The sequence below is a fragment of the Haliotis rufescens genome, unplaced genomic scaffold (assembly GCF_023055435.1).
Source record: "Haliotis rufescens isolate VD_foot unplaced genomic scaffold, xgHalRufe1.0.p SCAF_6, whole genome shotgun sequence".
NCBI lineage: Eukaryota > Metazoa > Mollusca > Gastropoda > Lepetellida > Haliotidae > Haliotis > Haliotis rufescens.
Window position 1 is genome coordinate 46,624,237 of NW_025964334.1, and position 24,811 is coordinate 46,649,047.

Genomic DNA, 24,811 nt, shown 5'->3' on the forward strand with positions numbered 1-24,811 from the left:
TGACGGAGGCGGCAACTCAGGGCCATCATCAATCTTACTGTTCCATTGGACAATTGATGTAATGTGTGCTTGTTAACTAGGCTTCATTGAATATTGGCATGTTGTAAGAAGGTAGCCTGCCTTTATCACAGTGAGGTCCGTCAACTGTTTGAGAAGTGAGCTGAAAGTTGGCGAGTGTGGGGACGTTATTTTGAACTGTTCGAGACATCAGGAATTTAAAAATTAATTTGGATACTTGGGACTCCCATATGAGTTCGAGACACCCAGGAAGTTGACATGTCCAGTTCAACAGATCCGAGTATAAAGGATGATAAATATTGAAGGAATTCGGACCGGAAGGTGAGTTCGAGACAACCAGGAATTTGACACATCCAAGTTTGACACCAGGTTCGACTGTATATAGTTTCCATAATGTATTACCAGTTAGGAAATGCTGCTATCAAAATATTACACTACATCGGTGACTAAATTTGCAGAGATGGAGTCATTGTGTAAAATCTTACGTTTTCATGAAGCAGAAATAAAAAATGCAAATACTTCTTTGCAGATGCTGGAGGGCCCCACTGACATTGGCTCACCCTGGCACGTGGGGCAGGTCAGCTGAAACACTTCATTGTTTGAATTCTCAAGAATAACTCCATTATATAACCCTGTGAGTCTCAGTTTGTGAGCACATTTCATGAGTTACAAAGGTCCCAAGAAAGCATGTCCCAAGAGAATAGCATTGGGTGTCAACCCAGGAAATGACAGAAGAAGATCTCCAGGCTAAATGCCATGAGCATATGAAATATTTACTGCAGATTACCTCCGTCATATTTGCACCAACTTTAGGTCCTAAACTAGCAAAGTCTTGGGTCATCATTAACATCCATTAATTATATATGGCAGCTGTGAAGGGAAAGAAAGTTTTATGAGTGAAGTTCTACACCAATTGACGATAAATGCAGATTTGAACGAAAAGCGTGAAGTTTCAAATGTTCAATTTAGAACCTTAAAACCTACAGGTAACCTTCTTCCTTGGAAATACAGTATGTTTATCTCCATTCTACCATGACTAAATAAGACTTGAACTCTTTGGTGTTAGAAAATACATTGAGTGAAGTGGCATGGGGTGGGTCCAATGTTTTGAGTGAGTTGTCGATCAGAATTTACGGAATCACCGACAACAGCCTTTAAACAAAATATGGAGCTGTATACACTCAAGCAGTTTGTCTACAGCGTAATACTTATGACAGGCACTCAAGTCATGTACAGCACGGCAACTTCGTAAGCAAATATAAGGTAGGCAGCCCTTAAAGAAAAATAAGCAAGCCTTACTATGGTTTCATTCTACACCTCATGTCACAATTAAAATGTCACATTGCTCTGTGGCGCAAATGATATGACGACACAGTCGTATATAGAAGAGTGCCAAATAGCAAAGCTCTCTGTTGTCCTCCAAACTTGAAATACATTATCTTTGTAGATTTCTATTGTGTTTTATGCACGAAATATATTGCCCCACATCCTTTGAATATTGAAGTAACCGCAAGTTTTCATTATGTAGCCTATAATGTACACATAATTATTTAAATATGCCTATGGAAAATGACTGTAAAAGAAATACTATTCTAAAAATATTAACTTATGCTGTGATGCGGCTGTCAAATCAGCTGTTTCAATCAGAGGGGTTTGTTGTGATTTGAAACCTCTGACTGACCAATCAAAATCGAGGAATTTCCAAATTCATGGTAGAATCAGTTAAACTCTCAATATAAGAAATCCCTGCATATGTGCAGTTTTAACTTAACCATAATTACTCATACTAGGTGCATCTATCACCAGTCTAAACAAGGGTTATCAAGATGACTTTTACTAAAACCAGACAGGTGACTTAGGGAGGCTGTCCTTGACGCTGTAGGGAGCTTCAACAGGTGTGTATTATAACAGACCATGATATGGCAATATTTGTGGACTTATTTCTTTCACATGTCCCCACTGAGAGACAGGAAGTGCTGGTTTGGGGAGAGAAACATGACAGGAGCTGCAGAGAACATGATGAGAGGGAGCTTGGGGTAACCCTGCTTTGAATAAATGTCTGCTTTATCTGTTCTGACTGTGCAAGGGAAGCCAGAAGTGCTGCAGGTCTGAGACGTTTACCGGTGAAACCAGTCAGCGTGGGTATGGTGCAGATATACCTAGAGACACAATTGGCGCAGGCTAAATAAACAAAAACACAGTTGTGCTAAATATGAATTTACTTAGTCCATTAGGGAGCACCCCTTTGATATCTTTGGGGTGGGTGGGAAGATTTGTTATAGGAACAGTTTCTTCGGATATATGCCCCAAATATAGAGTTTGTTGGCAGTGTTGAAAAAAATGAATAGATTGTTTGAATTTTCAATTTTAATTTTTTGTGTTAATAGTGAAAAGGAATAGATTGTTTGATGGTGCTCAGTAAATAAATAGTTTGTGGACATAACTTGGGTAAAAACTAGACTGTTCTCAAACCCATCCAAATCAAATGGATGCTCCCTCAGTATTTCTTAAGTCTGCTTTTGATAATTGACCGTTATTCTCTTTCTCCAGGCCACTGAATCATATGTGTCATAAAGCCCATATACTAAGGCCACAATAAATCAAAGCAACTATTTCATTTCCATTCATATTTTTTCAGAAGGCGGGTACTTGGTAGTGAGGCTGGCGGAATGACATTCTGATAACAATCTAAGATATTATGGCCTAATGCTGAATAGAAAAATAGAACATACACTACGTACCAGTGTGTGGAAAGAACCCTCTACATTTCTAATCATGTTACTGGCAATATTTTGCAAACACAAAATCAGTAATAATTTTACATCTATGCCAACAGTTTTCAAGTCCCAACAAATTTCATCACTCTCCTACAATGGAACAATGTGACATGATGACAAATATTTACAATAGTCTTTGAAATTGATTTCTTTCATATAAAACAAATGGCAGCACACATGAAAATGCACTCACAAATCATGTGGAGATTATAACACAAGGCTAAAAATGTCTGCTGGCCATTTTCATCCTCATGGCTTTACTGCCATTTCTAGGTTTTGATTGTGATATCGATGATTCTCCATCTGCCTATCAGTCAGTGCAAGATCAGGAAATAAACATGTTTTTCCATATAATTTATTTTGCTTATAAATAAAATATCCCAAATAATATCTGAAAAATTCTAAAAATATGTTTTCCCTTAAAAATCAAAACATAACTGTGATAAAATAATTAAAAGAGGACATGCAGGACTATAATCTGGCATACAAATACTATATGTGCAAGTTCATTCAATTTCATGGTTACCCTGATTAAAAACTTAAATAAAAACAGTATGCACAACTGTCAAGACCTGACGAATGAACAATTCTTTATCTATTTCTGGTGCACGTGCACTCCCTTCCCTATACACACTTATTCCTTCTTCACAGCGAGACCGACATCTGTTGACGTTTCAGCAACTTCATCCTTGAACAAGCAAACCCTAGGTGAAGGTGAAGGTGAAGGTGAAGGTGAAGTCAATGGGTTCATGCCTTCAATGTCCAGTTTGTCTGACCCTCCAGGCGACATTGCTGCTGTGTGAAGTGTTGAGGACGGTAGCGGTGATGTTGGAGATGAGGGTTTCACTGCCGACACTGCTGCAGTCTGTGCAAGAGTGACAGTGTTTGAGGACAGTCTTCTAAAGGGGGTGAGAGGAGATGAGGTAACAGCCCTGGAGGTTGAAGCTATGGGCTGGGAAGGGGTGGATGAAGTAACAGTCATCGCAGTAGAGGATGTTGAGGCTGATGGTTCTGAACACAATGGTTCATGTTTAAAAACATTTCCCTGAGAAGTCCTGTTTGATTGCGAACACTGAGCTGTACGATCAGAAGAGTTTGGGTTGGTTTTGGTAGGTGTTAGCTGCACTGTATTTCCACCTATAGAGAACTCTTCTGCCGTCTTGGGCAATATATACACATGGACAACAGTCTGCCCCGAGTCGGCATCCACGTCGTGCACCAGCACTATCTGCACCTTGTCTGCACCCCCCGCAGTGTTGATGATGGGCAGTAGGCCCTCGGGGATCTCCATGTGTTGCACCCCACCCACATTATCCGAGTTGACGGACACTGCCGGAACTTTCGGTGTGGGGGGACAGTGAGAGACACTCCCAGAGTTGGCAGAAGACACTGAAGGAATCGCTGAGGGAATGTCACTATTTGTTGCCTCAGACTTCACAGCTTCAGGTACCACAGATTTGGACATAACATTGTTGACTAGATGACCGATATCTCCTGAGGTTGCAATGTCTGTTGCTAGGATTTGATTATCAATTGTCCTATCTTCTTCAATATTGCATGTAGTTATCTTTTTCCTCAAAGTCGACCGTACACTTCGGGGCACAAACACATCAGAGGTAACACTCACTGCTTCACTAGGCGCCTCACTCGGAGCCTCACTCTCAGCATCACTGAGGTCATTCTGACCTTCACCTTGACCCTTGGTGCCTGCTGACAGCTTCCCTCTGCTCATGTCCATGAGGATCTCCACCACTTCCTTCACCCGACTGCTAGCTGGCTTCTTGCCACTGTCTCCCTCCGCCCTGAAACTGAAGGAACACAGTGTAAATATTCACAATAAGACAGGTGACACTGATCTCCAGTGGATGTACATTACGCAACCATCTTCCTCGAAATCCAGGCCCAAGTTCTACTGCTTGCCTAGACTAACATCTAGTCTCTGAAATGAACATTTCAGTGGTTGAATTATAGTTGTGAAATGTAGTAAAAAGGAGCCCAGGGACTCGCTTCATTTTCAGAGACTAAACAAATCTGCAGAGCTATAATTGCCTGGAATTTCACAAAACATGTACAGATTGCTATCACCCATCACTGACATGCTAGTGAGAGAGTGTGTGACAGGAATATTTACTGCCCCTTCTACCTCTCCCCAAACACCCCCTTACACTGGCAGTGTTGGCATGTATCAACCAAGTCAGCGAGCCTAACCATCTGATCCCAACAGTCGCCTCTGACAGCAAGCATGGGTTGCTGAAGACCTATTTCTACCCAGATCTGGCTGAAAAGACAACGCTGGGTAATTACACATACTGTGACATACTGTTACACTAACAGGTGCTTCATATTTCTCCTACATATTTGTACACAAGCATCCAAAAATAAATCGGACTGGGATTTTATTTCTGTATTCAGGCAAATATGCAGCGTACCTGGAACTCTGTGTTCATCCAACTTTTATGATTACCCTAACCACAGAGAGACATCTTTAAACACTACCGGTATTCTACCTGATTAAACATTCCAGCAACATCTGGTGCAGGTCTGTAACATCACAACATGCTGTCCATAATGGCAGCAGTTGCAAGCTCATTTCAAGAACTTTCAGGCTCAGCTTTACCATGCTGGTGTTACTTGCTAGACATGGATGCCAGCAGACTGCTGGCACACGTAAGAACATCCATCACACTTGGGTGAGTAAATACACACTATGTGACCACAACATGAGCCATGCTAACGGATCTCTGTTAGCTGCCATGTTTCATTACAAGCGTAATGGCTATGATTCAACAATACAATTTCCAAAATTCATCAGTTGCAACCGAAAAAAGGTGAGTGAGTGGAGGAGAATACCATTTAACTCACTAGACTAGACGGCATATTTATTACCCATAGGGTTAGACATAACCAAGTTCATGAAAATTGTATATGCACTTTTGCAAATATCACTTTTCGAACATCAGTGTATTGGTTCCGTCATCTGGACAGCATTGATTATGTCATCTGAATCTTATTGTGATATAAGGCTGGAATGGCGTCATAATAGAAATGATGTCAAAGCTGAAGATTGTTGATGTCATTCGACAAATTGGGGTTTTCTAGGACAGCGGTTGTGATCACGGCATTTTTCTAAAGTGGAGCTCAAAAGGACTGAGAAATAATAATTATTAAAGAAATTATTACACTCACATGTGTGTCATACTGATTTTATGAAACAAGAATACAAGAATTTGTAAAATTGTTTTGTTAATCCAAATGACACACATGCTCGTATAATAATCTCTATATCTGCCATTCCGGCATACAGTTTGTATAAATAGTATATGTATATACTCATGTATGTACCACAGCTGGTTGTTTGGGGAATAAACTCACATGATTGAACTGAATATTTGCTTCTGGTGGTCCAACTGTTGACTTGTTGTTTTCTGTGTGGGAACTTAGAATTACCGAGCCGTTTCTACAAGGCCCATCATCAATGCACCGTCCACAAATATGATGATTACATCCACTATCAACACAAACACCCAGCATTCTTATAGGAAACTAAGATCCTTTGGGGAGAGAGCCTGAGTGACGAGTCATGTGTCACTCTGTGATCGTACACATTTATAAAGAGTATAATAATATAAAAGTAACATGTACCCCAGGAGATGTACAGCAAGTCCCCAAGACACCTGCCATATTTACTTGGCCATGTATAGAATATACACTTGAGTACAATACACACCTAACAGTCTGGGATACAGGTTTGGGGAAAATATGTAATGCGCAGTCAAAAAAGCTAGGTCATTTTGTTTCAGGTGAAGTCTGGGCTGTGGCAAACAGGAGACTATAGACTTATGTATATTCTTAGATAAAAGACCAATAGACATGTTTTTCAACAAAATTCATGGTATTTCCTGTTATGCTGGGCATTTTGTAGATGCAGAGATCAAGCATAATGTGTGCAATTTTCTCGTAAAATAACCTGGGAATAACAACCACATGTAATACCTTATCTACCTCATCTTCCCGTGGCAAGGGAGTTAACTGACTGTAAAAGTCCAGTTTCCACCCTTGCCAAACTAGGCTGGAATTTCTGGGATCCAAGAGCTCACGTCATCTTGTGTCATGATCTAGCTGAAGGGGGTGTTTATTGGATGAAGAGCTTACGGGTCATCTTGTGTCATGATCTAGCTGAGGGGGGTGTTTATTGGATGAAGTGCTTACGGGTCATCTTGTGTCATGATCTAGCTGAAGGGGGTGTTTATTGGAAGAAGAGCTTACAGGTCATCTTGTGTCATGATCTAGCTGAAGGGGGTGTTTATTGGAAGAAGAGCTTACAGGTCATCTTGTGTCATGATCTAGCTGAAGGGGGTGTTTATTGGATGAAGAGCTTACATGTCATCTTGTGTCATGATCTAGCTGAAGGGGGTGTTTATTGGAACAAGAGCTCACATGTCATCTTGTGTCATGATCTAGCTGAAGGGGGTGTTTATTGGAAGAAGAGCTTACAGGTCATCTTGTGTCATGATCTAGCTGAAGGGGGTGTTTATTGGAAGAAGAGCTTACATGTCATCTTGTGTCATGATCTAGCTGAAGGGCGTGTTTATTGGAAGAAGAGCTTACGGGTCATCTTGTGTCATGATCTAGCTGAAGGGGGTGTTTATTGGAACAAGAGCTCACATGTCATCTTGTGTCATGATCTAGCTGAAGGGGGTGTTTATTGGAAGAAGAGCTTACAGGTCATCTTGTGTCATGATCTAGCTGAAGGGGGTGTTTATTGGAAGAAGAGCTTACATGTCATCTTGTGTCATGATCTAGCTGAAGGGCGTGTTTATTGGAAGAAGAGCTTACGGGTCATCTTGTGTCATGATCTAGCTGAAGGGGGTGTTTATTGGAACAAGAGCTCACATGTCATCTTGTGTCATGATCTAGCTGAAGGGGGTGTTTATTGGAAGAAGAGCTTATGGGTCATCTTGTGTCATGATCTAGCTGAAGGGGGTGTTTATTGGAAGAAGAGCTTACAGGTCATCTTGTGTCATGATCTAGCTGAAGGGGGTGTTTATTGGAAGAAGAGCTCACATGTCATCTTGTGTCATGATTTGCTGAAGGGGGTGTTTATTGGAAGAAGAGCTCACATGTCATCTTTCGCATGATCTAGCTGAAGGGGGTGTTAATTTGAAGAAGAGTGCACATGTCATCTAGTGTCATATCTAGCTGCAGGGGGTGTTTATTGGAACAAGAGCTCACATTTCATCTTTCTCATGATCTAGCTGAAGGGGGTGTTTATTGGAAGAGCTCACATGTCATCTTGTGTCATGATCTAGCTGAAGGGGGTGTTTATTGGAAGAAGAGCTCACATGTCATCTTGTGTCATGATCTAGCTGAAGGGGGTGTTTATTGGAACAAGAGCTCACATGTCATCTTTTGTCATGATCTGGCTGCAGGGGGTGATTATTAGAAGAAGAGCTCACATATCATCTTGTGTCATGATCTAGCTGAAGGGGATGTTTATTGGAAGAAAAGCTTACGGGTCATCTTGTGTCGTGATCTAGCTGAAGGGGGTGTTTATTGGAAGAAGAGCTTACGGGTCATCTTGTGTCATGATTTAGCTGAAGGGGGTGTTTATTGGAACAAGAGCTTACAGGTTATCTTGTGTCATGATCTAGCTGAAGAGGGTGTTTATTGGAAGAAGAGCTTACAGGTCATCTTGTGTCATGATCTAGCTGAAGGGGGTGTTCATTGGAAGAAGAGCTTACGGGTCATCTTGTGTCATGATCAAGCTGAATGGTGTTTTTATTGGAAGAAAGCTTACGGGTCATCTTGTGTCATGGTGTATCCTGCATTACTCCACTAGCATGGGAACCTGTAAAAGTGAGTATCCTGCGTTACTCCACTAGCATGGAAACCCGTTAACAACCGTGTGTATCCTGCATTACTCCACTAGCATGGGAACCCGTTAACAACCGTGTGTATCCTGCATTACTCCACTAGCATGGGAACCTGTTAACAACTGAGTATCCTGCATTACTCCACTAGCATGGGAAGCCCTTTAAAAACCTAAGTATCCTGCATTACTCCACTAGCATGGGAACCTGTTAACAACCGTGTGTATCCTGTATTACTCCACTAGCATGGGAACCCGTTAACTGTGCGTATCCTGCATTACTCCACTAACATGGGAACCCGTTAACAACTGTGTGTATCCTGCATTACTCCACTAGCATGGGAACCTGTTAACAACCGTGTGTATCCTGCATTACTCCACTGGCATGGGAACCCGTTAACAACCTGTGTATCCTGCATTACTCCACTAGCATGGGAACCCGTTAACAACCGTGTGTATCCTGCATTACTCCACTAGCATGGGAACCCGTTAACAACCGTGTGTATCCTGCATTACTCCACTAGCATGGGAACCTGTTAACAACTGAGTATCCTGCATTACTCCACTAGCATGGGAAGCCCTTTAAAAACCTAAGTATCCTGCATTACTCCACTAGCATGGGAACCTGTTAACAACCGTGTGTATCCTGTATTACTCCACTAGCATGGGAACCCGTTAACAACCGTGTGTATCCTGCATTACTCCACTAGCATGGGAACCCGTTAACAACCTGTGTATCCTGCATTACTCCACTAGCATGGGAACCCGTTAACAACCGTGTGTATCCTGCATTACTCCACTAGCATGGGAACCCGTTAACAACCTGTGTATCCTGCATTACTCCACTAGCATGGGAACCCGTTAACAACCGTGTGTATCCTGCATTACTCCACTAGCATGGGAACCCGTTAACAACCGCGTGTATCCTGCATTACTCCACTAGCATGGGAACCTGTTAACAACCTGTGTATCCTGCATTACTCCACTAGCATGGGAACCTGTTAACTGTGTGTATCCTGCATTACTCCACTAGCATGGGAACCCGTTTACCGCGTGTATCCTGCATTACTCCACTGGCATGGGAACCCGTTAACAACCTGTGTATCCTGCATTACTCCACTAGCATGGGAACCCGTTAACAACCTGTGTATCCTGCATTACTCCACTAGCATGGGAACCCGTTAACTGTGTGTATCCTGCATTACTCCACTAGCATGGGAACCCGTTAACAACCTGTGTATCCTGCATTACTCCACTAGCATGGGAACCCGTTAACAACTGTGAGTATCCTGCATTACTCCACTAGCATGGGAACCCGTTTACCGCGTGTATCCTGCATTACTCCACTGGCATGGGAACCCGTTAACCGCGTGTATCCTGCATTACTCCACTGGCATGGGAACCCGTTAACAACCGTGTGTATCCTGCATTACTCCACTGGCACAGGAACCAACTGTGAAGGGACAGATGTTGTTTTGTGGAAGTGTACCTCAAGGCCCTAACAGATGTTTAGGTGTGGCCTTCAGAATGTTCTTGTGTGCCAACAAGACGACCCATCTTGATACAGTGAACAAAGTTTCAACACGACCTAGATAATCTACAGTTGTAATCTAGAAAGTTTTCCTTTATCTTGACACCATCCTATTCAACTTCTGAGTCTCAGGCTTACCATATCAATCATACTGTGCATTAAGAATTTGTGTATATTAAATGTAACTGTTTGCTGAAGAACATTTGTCACTAGTTTTGTGAAATATTGATCATCATATTGTATGAAGAAATAAAGATTCGTCAGGCAACAGGAATCTGTGTTAACTGCTCCTTTCTGATTTTATCCATGCCACTGGCATCCTCCCACAAGGAATTTGGTACCCTGCTTAGTCTGAAGGAAATACTGCTGTTCACATAATATTGGAGAGAGTCTGTTGTGTGCTGCTTTATTCCAGCAACAGCTTGTGTGGGGAACACCAGAAATCAGGGACGTCACAATTCACCAATGTATCACAAGTGCTCAAGACACCTCATGTAATGTTTCATGTTTTAAGGTTGTATCAAATTTCAAAATGTTATATTTACAGTGTTTTACAATAACCAGGCATAATCCCTTCTCAGTCTAACATTACACTATTGTTAAACAAACTGTTAAGTATACTTTAGCAATGGCCCACAAACATCCCGATGAGGTATGCCAATCTGTACACAATCCTCACGCCGATGTCACTGAAACTGGTCAACCAAGTCGCTGTACGTCAGGCACAAGGGCACTTTAATGTCTGTACAGAGATTCTCAGTTGAAGCAGTTTCAGTGTTGTCTTTAAACCTGCTTCCACAGACAAATCATCCACTTCTTCACAAGATCCTGCTTATTGTCAGCACCAGCAAATAGGTTTTATCTGCAGTAATTTTGTTCAAAAATGAGATGGCCACATGGCCTCAACACGGCCTGTAAATAATCAGTATGGACAAGGCAAACCAGTGACTGACAGCATGAGCAACAATCCACGCCATCAGGGCAGGATGACATGCTATCAGCCAAGTCACAGACCACCCAACAAGTCAACTCGTATGACAAGTATAGCTTAATAGAAACATATTCTACTCCAAATTCCACTTGAGCAAGCAGAGTGCCTGTCTCCACAGATATCCATTTGTTGTTTTCACTGTAACAGGGTACACTTGATATCCTTGTCTTTTATTGCAGAGATTGGTTTCCTCCGGCACATGAAAACCACGTGTTTTGTTTGATTGTTGTTTAATACTGCACTCCGCAATATTCCAGCTAGCTGTACATAATTGAGTCTGGACCAGACAATTCAGTGATTGACACCATAAGGATCGGTCAACACAATAAGGATATGATGACATACATCAACCAAGTCAGTGAGCCTGACCACCCGATCCCGTTAGTCGCCTCTTACGACAAGCATAGTCGTCTCTTACAGCAAGCATGGGTTACTAACCCGGAATCTTCACAGGAGTCAAACCATGTGTATATGTGTATTACTGAACAGAAGTATTAAACAATCTTAGGAACTAACAAGGCAAATTATCAAGTACATGTAACAACAAAATAAAAATAGTGGAAATGCACAATAAACATGTTATAGGAGACAAGAAATATGTCTCTCTCAGCATCCAGTGTCACAACTAACTATTGTTTCACACATGTGCACGCACGCATGCACTCACTCACTCACGCATGTACAAACACATACATTATGCTGTCAACATCCAGTGGTTCATCAGAACAGACATACACACAGTCAGCAATGCATAGCTGGAACTTTTCATAACAAAATATACAAACAGACAAAGATGTAAGTTTCCCAGTAACATCTGCCAAAATAAATAATGCAGACAGCCCAACAAAAGCTCTGGGTCTGCCTCGAGACATACATCACAGTGATCAGTGGAGTCTTGGTACTCCACCTCAAGGTGTGCAGACTGAACACTGCCTCTGTGTGATAAACCCCAGCAGAACATTGTTAACATGGACTGATCAGTTTCCACTGACACACCTGTTGTCTGGAATGACAAGATTATGGACGAAAGATGGCAGAGTACAAGGACAAAAACTCAAAAGATTCTTGTTCTAATTCACAACCTTAAACAGCAACATTCTTCTGAAAATGTCTCCCTGGAAATTATTTTAACAGCATGAAAACCAAGTTAACAATTTTTTCCTTGCAGAACAAATATGGTAAATACCATTGTAATCATTTCCAGAGCAACAGAGTGTCACTGTAACATAGTCCCACTGTAGGTTATACCACACAAGTTGCTGCCTCCCTCGGCGAGTACCAAGACCTAGCACCAGACTAGCCTACTGACTAGAGTATAGGGGAAGTAAGTAATTCATTGCTACCTCTCAGCATCATCAAGGTCATCATCTTCGTCTTCGTGAAACACAGTCTTTTCTGAAAAATAATTTGACACAATGAGAGCAATCTCAAATGTGAAAACAAGACCCTACATTGACGGACAATTGGTCTCCTCAGAGCAATGTAAGGATTTACCGTGAAAGTTAATTATGCAGTGATTACTTTAACAATATATATGAGTTTTTCCTGTTTCAGTCCACCTTTTCTTCCAAAGATGGTAATTTGTAGAATTGCAAAACAGTTATGCTCATGTCATAATATGGACAATGCTGGGATGGTGATAAAATCTGTGCCAACAACATACAAAAACAAGAGCAAGGGGTTCAGAAGAGAGGATCAACACTGGGGTCAGTCAGGAAAATGTAAACAAAATATTATTTGGCCTTATCATAGGAATGGCCAATTTGGGAAGAGAAATGAAGTAAATCGGCGAATGTTGTTTTCTGCAATACGCTCATAAAGGTGAACAAAACTCATCATTGATTATCTGGATTACCATATTTGGTGGCAAAACACTAACATTGCTAATTAGATTTAAACAACTGACAAACACTGAAACTGTCCACAAGACAACCAGTTACTAATGATACATGATTATATTGTTTACTTTTCTTTCGCCTGCGTGTCTTGACAGCCTTGTTCTCCTTGATGTCATCAGCATCTGTCTTCCGCTTCTTTCCCCGCTGACCTTTCTCCTTCTTGATGAGATCCTTCTGCTGCTTCAGCCGGTGTTCCTCCTCCGCCTCCTCCTGTAGACGCTCAAAGTCTGTCATGTTGAAGGCCGTTCGGTTCTCTGAATCGTACATAGCAAGGAGGTCATGGATATGCCAGTGTAAAGAGTAGTGCAAGGTTTCTTGAATGACACAACCAGTCGACCTGGAGTCCACTAGAGTGTCATCTAGGACTACTCTTTATATCAACTAATCTAGTTATCATGTAACTTACACAAATCACTAGTCTCAAATGTAATGTGTAATATCTAAATTTCAAATTATACAATTCTTAGTTAATTATACTAAAATATTCTCAGCAAACTTTCTCCATGAAAGAATATCATTTCTGGATAAGAAAATTACTATAAACCTCCAACTAGAGGCTAGATTTATCTAAAGAAAACACTGGCTACCGTCACTCGCTAATATTTAAAAATATAAAGTAAAGGCACTGGCTAAAACATAATAGTCTTGGTTCTCAGGCACCCCCCACATCATCATGATCATCATAACGTCCGCTGCATGTTTCATTTTTTTTGCATTTTCAAAATAAATAATTTAAAATCCTGATACTTAAAAACAATGTGATCCAAATAACATGCAGTTACTTCCCTTTACATGCATGTCGTGTTATGGTCATAGTGGCAATAGGAGTTTGTAGGCTTGTTTATGTGGGGAGGCCCTGCCTCAGGTTGATGGTACACAACTGCTTATTTGGTTACATACTAGTTTGAACAAGCACTATATTTTGAAAAGCCATTGCCTGAGAACCAATTCCCTTTTTGGTTAGCCTTATAACCAACACAGGCCATGACGGACTAATATGTTGATGACACCTGTGACCAATCAGGACATGAGAACACACATTACACTCACGAATGGCCTTGTCTATTTCTCGTCTGTGTAACTTCTCCTCCTTCTTGAATTTGTTCTGAAAATAGAATGGTTTCTTTCATGAATAACATGCTTGTGGGTTTCCTGGGGAGGCAGGGCTGCTCAAAATGGGCTACTCGTCATTGTAGCTGAGAGACAAGCGTGTACACGGCAGAATATGGTTACCTTGATTTCTCGGCGTGTTCGACTTGGGAAGAGGTGCATCATAAGAGAGAAGTCTGTCCCCACTGTACTGAGGGCCTTGTAGAACTTCACCGTCTCTGCAAACACAGCAGGGGAAGTTGATGAAACGTGTCAGAACATTTACTTTGTGTCCAAAACATGTGTAACTTCTAGTTCAGCAAGTGACTGAGTATGGTTTTACGACGCTTTTAGCAACATTCCAGCAATATCACAGCAGGGGACACCAGAAATGGGCTTCACACATTGTACCCATGTCAGGAATCTAACCCGGATCTTCGGCGTGACGAGCGAACGCTTTAACCACAAGGTTCAGCAAGTGACCATACGCTGTGTAATGCAGCAGTCAGCCATACTCCAGCTACATCATCGCTGACTGTAAATACTCTGAGATAAACCAGTCACTGAAAGCATGAGTCGTGGTCAGTGTCAGAGGGGCAAAACGACACTGCTTTCAACAGTATTCCAGTTATATCCCTCATGTTAGCTCAATGTGGGAGGAAAGCCTGAAGTGATGCAGGTCTCAGACATTTACTACTTTGGTGAAACCCACATGCACGGGTATGGTGCTAACAAACCTAGTGCAAACCAGTGCAAACCGGGCTTCCAACCCACAGTCATAGATTTCCCACATGCCCAAGGGATGCAACTCTGGACAGCGAACTGCAGCGCTTCAGATGACAAACTGACATGCAATCACCCAGCCTGATAACCTGATCTTCTTTCACAGTCTCTTAAAGGGGGACTTTGCTCAATGATCTGATGCCCATTTACAGGCTAGGTCTACAAGTTGTGATGAATGACTTGTGTCAACCATTGTGTAATTATGGCAATCATCAACTGCTAGAATGATAAACATACAAAAATAGCATACAGACAAAACAAGTGGATTTGAATTAACTGAATCAAATGTGCCTGGCCTGCCATTTGACCTGAGCCTAATCTCCCTTTAAGACAAACATGGAAGCAGGGGATTTATCTGAAAGAAGGCTGTGTTCACTGCCATTCCCCTGTTGTGATGAGTTTGACCTACCGAGTTCACTCCATGACGTTTTGGGCCTCTTCTCACGGAAGCTCTCGTAGTTGACTGTGCTCTCATCCTCCTCAATGATATCAGTTTCCATTGGTTCATCGCTGGTCTTGTTGTCCACAACCAAACTAAAACAAAACAACACCAACATGTTCAAAGCAATAATCACTAAACACAAACTGAATTCATGTAAACTGAACAGGTGTTCAAACTTGTGAATTTTGTAGTTCTAAAGGACTTTTTGACATTGTGAACACCAAATTGTCATTATTAGCAAACACGGAAACAACAAAGGTAAAATAGTACTGACAAACATACCTGGCCTCATTGAGAATGATCTGGCCATCTGGTCCGATCTTGACTTGGGGCACGGGAAGTGAGTCCTCACCTCCGTCGTCTCCCGGTGTGTCAACTCGGTTCTCCTCCTCAGTGGCAGCTGTCAAGTCAGTCACACACACTTCCTTAGGCTTGCCTGGCACTAACTTCTTTGTCATCCTGAAACACATGCACAGTGTTATTCAGGAAATCCTGTTGCATCAAGCAATAAAATGAATTGATTTTTCAATGCCAGCGAGAGCTGTGAGTGACAGGCAGTGGTTTCATTTACTCCAAAAGAAGAGTGTTTGGGGGGGGGGGGGGGGGGACAGGGGTTTAGGGAAATTGTCATTTTTAGCAGACGGTTTGTTAGATTTTTCATGTTTTTCGTAAGACATTTACAATAGGGGAAAGAACAATATAAGCTTAACTGACATGCAAACATGGCAACATACTTGAAAAACAAAATTATTACTGGTATCTGAAAAGATATTTTTAATGTTATATTTCATTTACCAAAAGAAAAACAATCCTTAGTTTTAACCTTATTTTCGTTGCATTACTTCTGAACCAGCATCAGTGTTTACTACTGTCCTGAGACAATCAAGGAGCAAATCCACGGTTCAAACTCACGTTCAGCTTGGGGATTTGAATGGTCATGGATGAGCTAAGATGAGAATATATGAGCTTAGAGAAGTAACTGAGAACCGCAAATCACTGCACCACTGACCACAGATTTATTATCCAGAGACCCACTATTACAATTTCTACACTCACGGATTGCTTGAGGGGTTCCAGTAGATCAGATCAATCATCTTCATGGTGGCTCTGTCTGGGGGCGCATTAATTGGAGGTAGTTGTTTCCGCTTCTTTGGACACAAATGCTGTAAACATGAAGTACAAGCTCAGTAAATAATATTGTACAGTTTTGATATCGGCATACCATGTTCGTATACAAAATATCTGTACAACTTGTGTTCGTTTTTGATGATTTCCACAGCAAATGGCACAAGTTCATCACTTGATTGTATTATACAACGTTTCAAGAACAAAACACTGTGGACCTGTCAACAACATGTCTGATGTAGTTTATCACCGCATCATCAACAGATTGTGCTTATGGGGGAGGGAAATATCATCAATGGACAACATCAATAACAGCTTCCCTGTTTGACAGGAATAAGTATGGCAAACAACATGAACAAAGGCTGAAAATACCATATAGCCCTGAAATGGGATTACAAACAAAATAGAAGTTGTTATCCATAAAAAGTTTCCCATCCTCATTACCAATCACTCCTAACTTACCTTGACTACTGGTTTCTTCTCTTGTTTCAATATTGGCACAACAGGTTTTTCAAAGATAGACTTCTCCCCCCTTTCAGGAGGCTTGGGTTCAAATTTGCGAGGACTCTTCTCCAGGTCAGCCTCGCTCTCTGACGCCTGGGGGTGGTCAGCATGGTCCCCACCCCTCAGTTTGTCTTGGCCACTGCACTCCACATCTGTTGTCACATTCAGTGGGGCCTCCTCAGTGGTCCTGGAACACAGTTGTGCAATTCATACAGGGCTCCAGATAACGTTTTGTGCCACTGAGCCATTGAGCATTTACTCCCATGTTACCATTCACATTTGGGTTCCATAGTTGTCTTTGCATATTCAATATATCTTAACACTATTTGAATCCAGTCTATTGAGGTTTGTAAACTGATAGAAATTCTACTTCTATGATGATCCATGAAGATCCCGGATAAAATAGGTCTTCAGCTACCCATGCTTGCCGTAAAAGGTGACGATGCATTTCATTAGAGACAATTTACAGGATCGGGTGGCCAGGCTCGCTGACTTGGTTGGTGCATGTCATTGTATCCCAATAGTGTGGATCGATGCTCATGATATCAATGACTGGGTTGTCTGGTCCAGACTCGATTATTTACAGACCACTGTCATATAGCTGGAATATAGCTGAGTGCGGTGTTAAACAACAAACAAACAAACAAACTCCTGTGGTGTTCAAGTAACTTCTAATTAGCTCATTGTCCCAAGTGAGACATATATTGCATAGAATTCAGACAGTGTTGAATAAAAACAGGTTTGCTTCCATCTGATTGACCAAATAAGTTGAAAACTACAGACTTATGTGACCGAACACCAAACAATCAATCCATCATGCACATCGCTGAAACTACAGTATGCAATAACCATGATGACACGGACATGCTTTTATATAGTCTAAGTTATCTCCCCAAGTGAGACACATAGCGCATAGAATTCCTAACAGTGATACATGTCTAAGTTACAATAAGAGAGTTGTTGCACATCTGCACATTGACTGCAGTTTTGTTCATGTCTACATGATGCCTGCAATCAGTCAGCCAGAAAACATCGCTAAAAACATGTACACAAGCGGAAAAAGCTCCATTGGGTAATTACACACAGGGTACTTATACTATTGCCTATTGGGTTATCAAATTTCTTGATGTAGATTTGAGCACAAGCAACTCAACATTAATTGTGATCTGGTGATTTAGTCTGCATATTAACTGCAAATACGCAGCTTACCCCATAGCTCTGACAAACTCCAGCACCTATCTGCCACATACTTCAGTGTACTTCACGTTCATGCTGAATAAGCCATTATTTCTTATACGATGTACATTGCTTCTGCATGATTGAATAAATAAACTTAATAAATATTTATACACAGGCTGTGACACATAAGGCAAGGCAGTTTTACAATATATGCCCTCATGACCTTGTTCAACTCCTAGGATCTGTTTGTTGTTCCACGCTGCAGTCAGCAATATTCCAGCTATATGACTGTGGTCTGTAAATAATCCAGCATGGACCAGACAATCCAGTGATTGACATCATGAGCATCTATCTATGCAATTCGGATATGATGACATGCATTAACCAACTCGGAGAGTCTCACCATGCTGACTACCCGATCCCTCAAGTCGTCTCTTATGACAAGCATGGGTTTTCTGAAGACCAATTATAACCCAGATCTTCACAGGCAATTAAATCATAAGGAACTAATGATGCTAATTATATATTTTTTATATGGGAACAACGGAACAATAACAAATATAACCATGTGACTTAGATATAGCATGGACACAAAAAAAATGAAAAAAAACTAACTGAAGAAATTAGTGATATTCATCAGCCATTTAGCTTGCAACTTGACTAAAATGGGTTCCAAAATCTGAAACAATCCAAGTTTTGAGAATGACAATCTCACTTTTCTATAGTGGCTTGTTCTGAAACTGGCTCTTCCTCTGGCTCGCCAGATGCATCAACTTCTGGTTGTGGTTTGGCACTGGCAGCTGGGGGGACATGAGAGGTTTTCCTGAAACAAGTCATCAATCACTGGTGTTCTTACAACCAATTCTATGATTTGTTGATGCAGTTCTCAAATTACATAAATAACGGACCAAACTTCATCACAACATGTATCAATACTTGAAGTTCAAACATTTGTGTGGCCATCATCATGATTCTGAGACTCAATTTCACCCAAGTAAAAACATTATTACTATTTTTAGCTTTGTATCAAATAATTGGCAGATTCTTCTTTTAGTTTTGATTTTATTGTTTAAATGTTGTTTTTTAATGCCAGTCAGAAATATTCCATTTGTCCACTAAAGTTCAAAATTAAATAATTGTAACTTGGACATGCAAAACATTGGTTGATAGCAAGATCAAATAAATATGTGGCTGTGGTACGACGCTGACACACCATCAGCAGACGATCAGCCTGGTCATATCCTGAACATTTGTTCAATATTAGTGGTCTCTTATGACAAACGTTATCAGCTTCCAAGTGATAATATCAATCTTATGCATAATAAGAAAACATGGAAATATGTACAGGTGTGCACATCATTATCATGTACCTGTTTTCAGGCCTCCCAATATTTGCAAGGTTTGGTTTAGCTTTGGGAAATCTGCTTCTGAATTTAGGTCTTGTCTCTGGCTTCTTGTCATGCTTTTCTGAAGTTGTATCTTTAATTTCAACAACGTTGTCAGGTCCTTTGTTTTTAATTCCTGTGAGAGACTTTTCTATCAATATAGCTGACTTGCTAGTTGATGGTTCCTGAATGTTCGATGTGTCATTGATGTCTTCTTTAACTCTTTCAACAGGAACATCTATCAATTTAGGAAATAGACAATCCACCTTTTCTTGAGTCGATTGTTTTACTGTAGTCAGTTCAGATTTAATGGTGTCACATTTCTCTGCATCTTCAGTGGGTTCATATTTCTTGGGATCACTGGTGCATGCAGTAGGTTCAGGTTCCTTTTGATCACTGCATGCAGTAGGTTCAGGTTCCTTTTGATCACTGCATTGAGTTGGTTCTGGTTTCTTGGCATCTTTGGTTGGTTTTGCATCTCCACTGGAAGATTTCCTCCCTGCAATTCCCCCCCTACTGGGCTTAGGGCCAATGTTAGGCTTAACCTGAAGCCGAGATCGTCTGGTGGCCATCTGTTTCTGTGTAGTCTATTACCGTCTGCAAAAACATATTGAACATGTTGAAACTAATCAAGCTGATACACATGCACAAATATACCACATGAAAGTGTAACACTACATCATAAATCATTTTGATACTTCTCATGAATGCATGGTGCAAGGACTGAGATATCTTGAGCATGTTGAGAAGATATTCACTTACTAAGTTACTTAATCAACTAACACACAATTATTACATATAAGCATGAGTTTTGACATGATGAAGTGCATGTAATGGACAAATAACTTGTAAATGGTTGTGATTATGGTGAAGTCAATTACGTACATTATGTGGTGAAAGTGCCTCAAATTCAACATGTTCATTGTTGTCATGCCCCGAACATTCAAAACATCCATTCTCCTTGCTGTGGAAAACAGGTGGCACGTAAACTCCAATAGGAGCATCATCAGAATGTCAAGCGGTATAAATAGTGATGTGGGGCTCAAACTTGTTATCCATGGTAAATGTACACACAGGAACTTAAAAGTGTTGAATAAAACCAGGGTTGTTTCCATCAGATTGACCAAACAAATAACGCCAGACTTATGTGACCGAACAACCAAACGATCAATCCATCATGCACATCGCTATGAAAATACAATACACATTGCCACGGACAGGCTTTTATATAGTCCAAGTTATCACCTGTGTTGATGACGAAACATATGGGCAACCGATCGATCTAAAGCGAGGCAAGGTACAAATATTGCACCACATTTCAGCAGTACCGCTGTATAACTCTGCTGTACCGTGTATGTACGTATTGTCATTTATGTATACATCAAAAGAAAAATGCACCAGTCGAAGACATAACCACGCACAAACTGGGTGAAGCAACGATTCTTACCCTGCAATATCCACGTGAAATGCAGGCACCTGCAGGTAGAATTCCAAACACGAGGAACGCGTCAGTCCAGGGCAATTGTTACTTCGTATCAAAGATTACATTTACCGTTACCCCGGATTAAAAATTAATGTGCTTAATAGTAACAGAAATGGGAAATACACCATGTTTCTTGGCGTTTTCGTGAAGACTAATATTGGACTACATTTTCCAACTTTATACCCTGTCGGAAGGTCAAGGTCGCATATTGATTTACTCTCTAACAACACCCATTACTCTCTAACAACCAAAGGAGTAACGTCACTCTTCAACTTATTTTTTTTTAAATATCGTGAAATCATATGATATACCGGATTTTAATCTATACTATCTAAAACTACCACATACCCAAAGCTTTCAGAGTTCAGCTTTCAGGGTTCTGTCTTCCACATAAGCGCCGTAAAATCTCTCCGTTTTCTACGGTGGCCCATAAGGGACATGGAGTCTGTTTTTCAATATTTTGATATTTCACTTACTTTTATCGTAACCTTTTGCAAATTAACACAATTTGTCATACAAATATGTGATAAATCATGTATAAAAAACAACGGAAAACATGGAAAATGTACTTTCAAGTAGCTGTTGAATCGCGAAAATGTCAAGCGAAAATGTCAACAACTAAAATGGAAATGACCAAAACAAAAACGAAAAGTTCAAAAACTAAAAGGAAAATGTCAAAAACAAAAATATTTTCACCGCGGTGGGAATATCTACTTTAAACATGATTTATCAAATATTTGGATGACAAATCGTGTTAAATTGCAAAAGGTTACGATAACAGTAAGTGAAATATCAAACTATTGAAAAACAGACTCCATGTCCCTTATGGGCCACCGTAGTTTTCACTGATTTCACCTCACCAGCAAATCAGATACCCTCAGTTGTTTTTTCACCAGGGAGATAAACCGCGAGTTTCAAATGAAATTTCCGGCATCGAATACTCAATACAACCCACAAATCTGAAAACACGTCCTGTTTATCTCCTAAACAGAATATTCTTCTTTTCACTGCACAGCTATGAAAAATAAATACCCATTCACTTACAAGGCATATATATATAGTTACACATCTACGATGGAGGCTAATTTGTGTTGCCGGCAAATATGGTAGCGTTTCTCATAACGTGTCAGTGACAACTGGAGACAGCGAACTACACTGACGAGCATAAGAACCTATCCTTGAATAGTTTTTTTAGAATTTAGATTCCAACACGAAATAATGTTAAAACAATCACGTAAAACCAATGAATGAATGTAACAGACATTCGGGACACTCTCATTTAAATCAGATCTTTCACATGATAGCTCATTAGTTCACCACGCAGAGGGTATCGGGTCATAGTACAAGATCTAATCTTCGTGGGTCCTTTCTCAGCAAAGGCAAAATATTCAGTATTTTTTACCTCTGAAATGTAGAGCGGAAGTGGATTTTATTTGATTTATTCCTCCATCTTTTCGTAAACATTCAACAGATTGAGAGGTGAAAACAGTGAATGGGTGTAATGAGTAACTACACGAGTCAATATACCACCTGTTTCAGGTTACGAGATGAGATAAACATGTTATTTGACAACAAAAGCAAAATGTTCTAAAGATGTGTTTTCTCTCTTATTTTACATGTCTAACTCTGGAAACAATAGTGTCAATCAGGCAGACAAAACTAGTTCTAGTATAAAGTGTTCTTTAACCCGAATGAAATATATTTCATTTTATATTTTCAGATAAATATATAGTATTTCATCTCTAAATACACAAGAGCTACAATCATATATGCCACTTTCAGCAACATTTCAACACGAGCTCGTCCATGGACACCAAAGTGGACTTTATGCATGGAATTGAAGGAACTGAACGTGGTCAGCCTGACGAATCCTAAAGAGAGAGAGAGAGAGAGAGAGAGAGAGAGAGAGAGAGAGAGAGAGAGAGAGAGAGAGAGAGAGAGAGAGAGAAAGGGGTGATGAATGTCTGATAGCAAACATAGAGGTGAACATGTGTCTTGGGTGCAACTGGCACACACTCACACATGCACGCAAAACTAACAAGACCGATGGATGAGTGAGTGAGTGAATGAGTCTGGTTTACACCCTTTCAGAATTATTCCAGCAGTATCACGACGGCGGGTACGCCACACATGACATTCACGCAGTGTATCCATGCGGGGAATCTAACCCGCTCCGCCACTGACTTCACTGAGTATGAATGATCATCTTCCCGAGGCAAGAGAGTTAACTGGCTTTAAAAGTCCAGTTTCCACCCTTGCCGAACTAGGCTGGAATTCCTGGGCTCGATCGTAGCGCCACCAGTGGCTATTACGAGTAACGTTCTTTCTATGCCTCTCCTATTGACCAATCAGATTCAACCTCTCGTATCACTTGCATTTGCTTCAAACAAAACGGTGGCGCCCAGTCAAGACGATCTGATCGATAATCAAGATCTATATTGTGATCAAACGAGTCATCGCGAAGTGCATCAAATCACGTGAGCACCTTGATTAAAAACATGAAAAGATATAGAAAATATGTGTTGACAACGAGTTAGCGGTGCACATGCTTTGCAAATCCTGCAGTCGACCGAAATCTGCATGACACATTACGAACCGGATTTCGATTTCGGTGCGCGATTTTGATTGGACTATGCATAGACTCGTTAGTCCAGCCAAAATGTAACTCCATAATACCAGCCTAGTTCGGCAAGGGTGGTAGCTGGACTTATATAATAGTCAGTTAACTCACTTGACTCGGGAAGATGATGAATGATTGGCACATCCCTAAATATCGCTCACACTACTTAACCATGTCCATGTCTTGCCGATCAATACAGGCCACCAGTGTGTAAGCAGTAATGGAGCAACCGTTTTAAATTTGGTTTTCAGGGTGGTGTTGGTTCCCAAAAATAACACATGTGCTACTGAAAAACAAATTACACTTTTTCTTTATTTGCCCATTTCTTGAAGACCACATTAAAGTGTCCAATTAAGAATACAGTTCGTTGTGTTTATTTATTTAATGAAATAAATAATTCTGCTCCTTCTCTGATAGGCATTTAGAAGTTGGAGTACTAAATAAGGATAAGAATATATGGATGAACAACTTCTTTATTACAATTAAGAGCGACGTTCCGGTATAGGCTCGAACACCGTTATCAAGCAAGTGATGTACAGAGTGTGGTTAACAAGTATAAATTCAAAATCAGAAAACTTCTGATTTCGAAGTCTTGGAGGTTCGTGGTGCTTGAGGTTATTTTTGTGTGTTTTTTTGTAAACTACAAGAAGCCATCAACACCAAATGACTCCAGCCGTCAATCAACCGTGACCAAGGCTATTACATACCCCCAGCGTACCATCAACTCACTAAAGACCCCAATCAACCATAATCCTATTGTTTATATTACTGGTTTCATCCTTTGTTTATGTCACAGACTTCACCGATGATTGTCATCACTACCCTTGTGTATACATAACAGGCATCTCTACTCCAGTATAACGGTGTCTAGCCGGGAGAGCCACATTTCAGAGAATGGCTATTGCCGGTAGAGCCACATTTTCAGCTGAGTGCATTTCACCTATTCTAGCGGGTAATTAATTAATCCGATTACCGATACCTTTATATGAGTGTCCCACATTTAAATTACTAAGCATGGTGTTCTTTAGAGATACCTTTAAATGAGTGTCCTGTTATTCATAACATATTTAAGTGACGTCGTGAGTGCACTGCAAGGATCACAACTCAGGGTGAGTTG

General features: G+C 40.7%; 1 protein-coding gene across 2 annotated transcripts; it reads right to left on the minus strand.

Moving 5' to 3' along the window:
• Positions 1 to 952: 952 nt before the first annotated feature.
• Positions 953 to 21,262, minus strand: LOC124142897 (titin homolog). 2 transcript variants are annotated; one of them, XM_046511591.2, is made up of 12 exons: positions 21,039 to 21,262; positions 19,577 to 20,188; positions 18,922 to 19,029; positions 16,986 to 17,214; positions 16,455 to 16,561; positions 15,681 to 15,857; positions 15,366 to 15,490; positions 14,318 to 14,412; positions 14,135 to 14,189; positions 13,153 to 13,338; positions 12,530 to 12,581; positions 953 to 4,603 (listed from the first exon to the last, which is right to left on the minus strand). In XM_046511591.2, the coding sequence occupies exons 2-12, from the start codon at positions 20,161 to 20,163 to the stop codon at positions 3,430 to 3,432; spliced, it is 2,895 nt and encodes a 964-aa protein (XP_046367547.2). In that variant the 5' UTR covers positions 20,164 to 20,188; positions 21,039 to 21,262; the 3' UTR covers positions 953 to 3,429. The 2 variants fall into 2 exon arrangements, with proteins under 2 accessions (XP_046367547.2, XP_046367548.2); XM_046511592.2 differs by lacking the exon at positions 21,039 to 21,262 and adding an exon at positions 20,477 to 20,835.
• Between the last annotated feature and the right edge of the window lie 3,549 nt (positions 21,263 to 24,811).